Source organism: Triticum dicoccoides, chromosome 5B (genome assembly GCF_002162155.2).
Source record: "Triticum dicoccoides isolate Atlit2015 ecotype Zavitan chromosome 5B, WEW_v2.0, whole genome shotgun sequence".
Taxonomy (NCBI): domain Eukaryota; kingdom Viridiplantae; phylum Streptophyta; class Magnoliopsida; order Poales; family Poaceae; genus Triticum; species Triticum dicoccoides.
In genome coordinates this window covers 583327589-583330704 of record NC_041389.1, presented here as the reverse complement: position 1 = coordinate 583330704, position 3116 = coordinate 583327589, and the positions used below count along the sequence as shown (strand labels likewise).

The window sequence follows — 3116 nt, the reverse complement described above, 5'->3', positions numbered from 1 at the left end:
CGGTGGGAGTAGGACTCCCCCCTTGGCGCGCCCTCCTTGGCCGGCCGCCTCCTCCCCCCTGGCTCCTTTATATACGGGGGCGGGGGGCACCCCATAGACACACAAGTTGATCTACGGATCGTTCCTTAGCCGTGTGCGGTGCCCCCCTCCACCATATTCCACCTCGGTCATATCGTCGCGGAGTTTAGGCGAAGCCCTGCGCCGGTGGAACATCATCATCGTCACCACGCCGTCGTGCTGACGGAACTCATCCCCGAAGCTTTGCTGGATCGGAGCCCGGGGATCGTCATCGAGCTGAACGTGTGCTGAACTCGGAGGTGCCGTATGTTCGGTACTTGGATCGGTCGGATCATGAAGACGTACGACTACATCAACCGCGTTGTCATAACGCTTCCGCTTACGGTCTACGAGGGTACGTGGACAACACTCTCTCCTCTCGTTGCTATGCCATCACCATGATCTTGCGTGCACGTAGAATTTTTTTGAAATTACTACGTTCCCCAACAAAGGTTAGGCTTCAACCTACCACCCACGCAACTTAGTTCAATCGATTTCCATGGGTTTGGGACGAAACAATCCTTAGCTTAAGGAACCACTTAGGTCATCGATTTTGGTTTTTCCCGATCTGATCGACAGTCCAGACCGGTTTCTGAAACCATGGTTAAAGTCGTTTGATTGGAACTCACCGCTTAATCGAGTGATATCACGATGGTTCTTGTTAGTTGTATACATATATGCATTACTTGTATAGCCATCGAGTATAATACATTTCATAAAACCATCACTTATTCTTAGTTGATATTCATCCACTTATGGCGGCAAGGAACCACATAATTCTCTTCCTTCTCCCACAAAAGCCCCTAAATGTGTCATCGAGGCCAAATCCACTTGTCCTTCTCCTGCAAAAGCCCCACTCTTACCAACTCATCCCACCTAATGTTCCGCTGTCAGCAGTTACCACCGCATAATTTACGCCTCCCCCCTCCACCATCTCGCCATGACCTCTCCACCTTGTTTTCTCATAGAGGAGATAGCTCCATGACTTTGATATATCGCCGTTCACCATCCGCCGTCCTCAAGCACAGATCCAAGTTTAGGCGAGGTCACGAGCATGCGAAAAGGTTAGTCCACCTCCCGTATTGATCTAGGGTTCCGGGATATGTCAGAGGTGTATGTGGCTAGTGCAAATCCACATCTAGATCCACAAAGCTTGAGTCGGCATATAGAAGGCGGCCCACTCATCCTTCCCAGATTTGGCAACAATCGAGTTTTTTCGGCGATTCGATGTCGTAGGGGAAGGGGGAGGGAGGGAATTCATAAGGACCGGCGCAAAAAAGGCATCTGAAGTACTACGGTTTCTGCGTGCCTATGTTTCGAGTTTAAGGATCCGCCATCAACTAAGGGAGGTAATAGATCTGCAAGAAGTTGGTTTTTGCCTCTTTCATCGTCGTTGGTTCAGAGTCTTTGGATGCACTACCATCGATGAATATGTTAAAAATGTAGATATCAAGTTTGCGCTTGTACCTGTTTGTTGTGATGTGCACATCTGACATTATACATTTTGAACATGTTCATGGATGTTGGTGCGGAGGGGCATAACCAACCCATGGTTCATCGAGGGATCCATAACTCAAACCTTGTCAACGACGAAGGCCGGAAATGCCTCAAATCCGCGCCTTCACTTCATCAACTATCTGTCTTCTCCGTCTTGTAATTTTGAAAGGTATGTTTTCCGCATCTTTATATTTTACATATACTACACCAATGATATACTAAATTTATTTTGTGTACACCAAACATCAAACATCAAATTCTATGTGCATAATCCTGGAAAATCTTACTTATTTAGAGAATGCACCCTGTTGCTTAGCAATTTCTCCCTTTTTGAGTGCACCACCAGCAGTCTCACAGTACAATTTTCACACTCACCAAACACAGGGCTTTGTCACCCTCATCGCACGGTACGTCAGACACAAGTCGCAAAAGATTAAAGTTAATCAGACACAAAGTCAGAGAGGGGTTAGTAGCAGTTGCTAACGATGTTACCTGCAGCATTTTTTCCCCGTGTTTATTAGTATATTTCTTTTGAACAAGTAAACCGATATTTATCGTCACGGAAGGGAGGGAGGGAGGAAGCGAGCAGGCAACGACCGAACCAAACCAAAGAGGAGAAGACACAGTCGCGATACAAAAAACCAACACACCCAACAAAGCAGAGAGGAGGAAGAGCGAAGCGCGTGAAGAGAGAAAATAAGGAAGGAAAGAAAAGAGTAAAAAGGGAAGGAAATAAGCGAGGAGGCAGGCAGAGAGAGGGCACACAAGCAAGAGAGAAACAGCAACAAAAATAGGAGCCGGAGGCGACGAGAGAGGAGGCGGAGGGAGCAGCCACGCACGCGCCCGCACGCCCGCCGGGGAAATCATTTTTTGCTAGGGGAAATAAGGGGAGGCGAGGAGGGGGATCGCGTCGGAATTCCGGCGAATCGGCGGGATCCGGCCGGGATCTGCGCGGCGGATGAGGGGCCGGCACCATGAAATGGTCGACATTGCTCAGTAAGGTCGTCTTCGCCGCCCCGCCGCAGCAGCAGCAGCCGCCTCCGCCGCCGCCGCCCCCGGCGTCCCCGCTCCACGACCAGGACGCCGACCCCGCCACCCCGCGCCTCAGCTCCGCCTCCGCCTCCGCCAGCGACGACGGCCGCGCCAGCGCCGCGTCCGGGAACTCGCCCTCGGCCGCCAGGTGCGCCCGCGCCCCTCCCCTCCCGCCTGATTCCGTTGACGCCCCCGACGCGCGATCCCGCCGCGCCTCTGCTTGCGTCTCCGGGCCGAGCAATGGCCATCGGATTTGGATTCCGCGAGCTCTCGATCGTGGACGCCGGCTTCTTCCCCCTATGCGTCCCCTCCCTGGAGATTTTGTTTGGTAGATGCGGGATTGGGCGTTAGATTGACGTTTTTTATTTACTGATGACGGTTTGATTCACCTAATCAAATCACGTTTCTAGCTCAAGCTTACGATATAGCTGCAGTGTTTTCTCTCTTTGATTTTGTCTTGCTCATGTGCTGTGGGGTGAAATGATGTTGGGTGGTTGGTTGGACGAGGCGTTAGCTGCATGGTCAATTCA

The 3116-nt window shown here is 51.3% G+C and overlaps 1 protein-coding gene across 1 annotated transcript in view; it reads left to right on the top strand.

Moving 5' to 3' along the window:
* Positions 1 to 2241: 2241 nt before the first annotated feature.
* LOC119311779 (protein SPIRRIG-like) overlaps positions 2242 to 3116 on the top strand; it is a 17530-nt gene continuing 16655 nt past the window's right edge. The window contains exon 1 of the mRNA XM_037587480.1: positions 2242 to 2734. Within this exon, the coding sequence (XP_037443377.1) occupies positions 2529 to 2734 (206 nt within the window). The 5' untranslated portion in view covers positions 2242 to 2528. The remainder of the gene's footprint in view (positions 2735 to 3116) is intronic.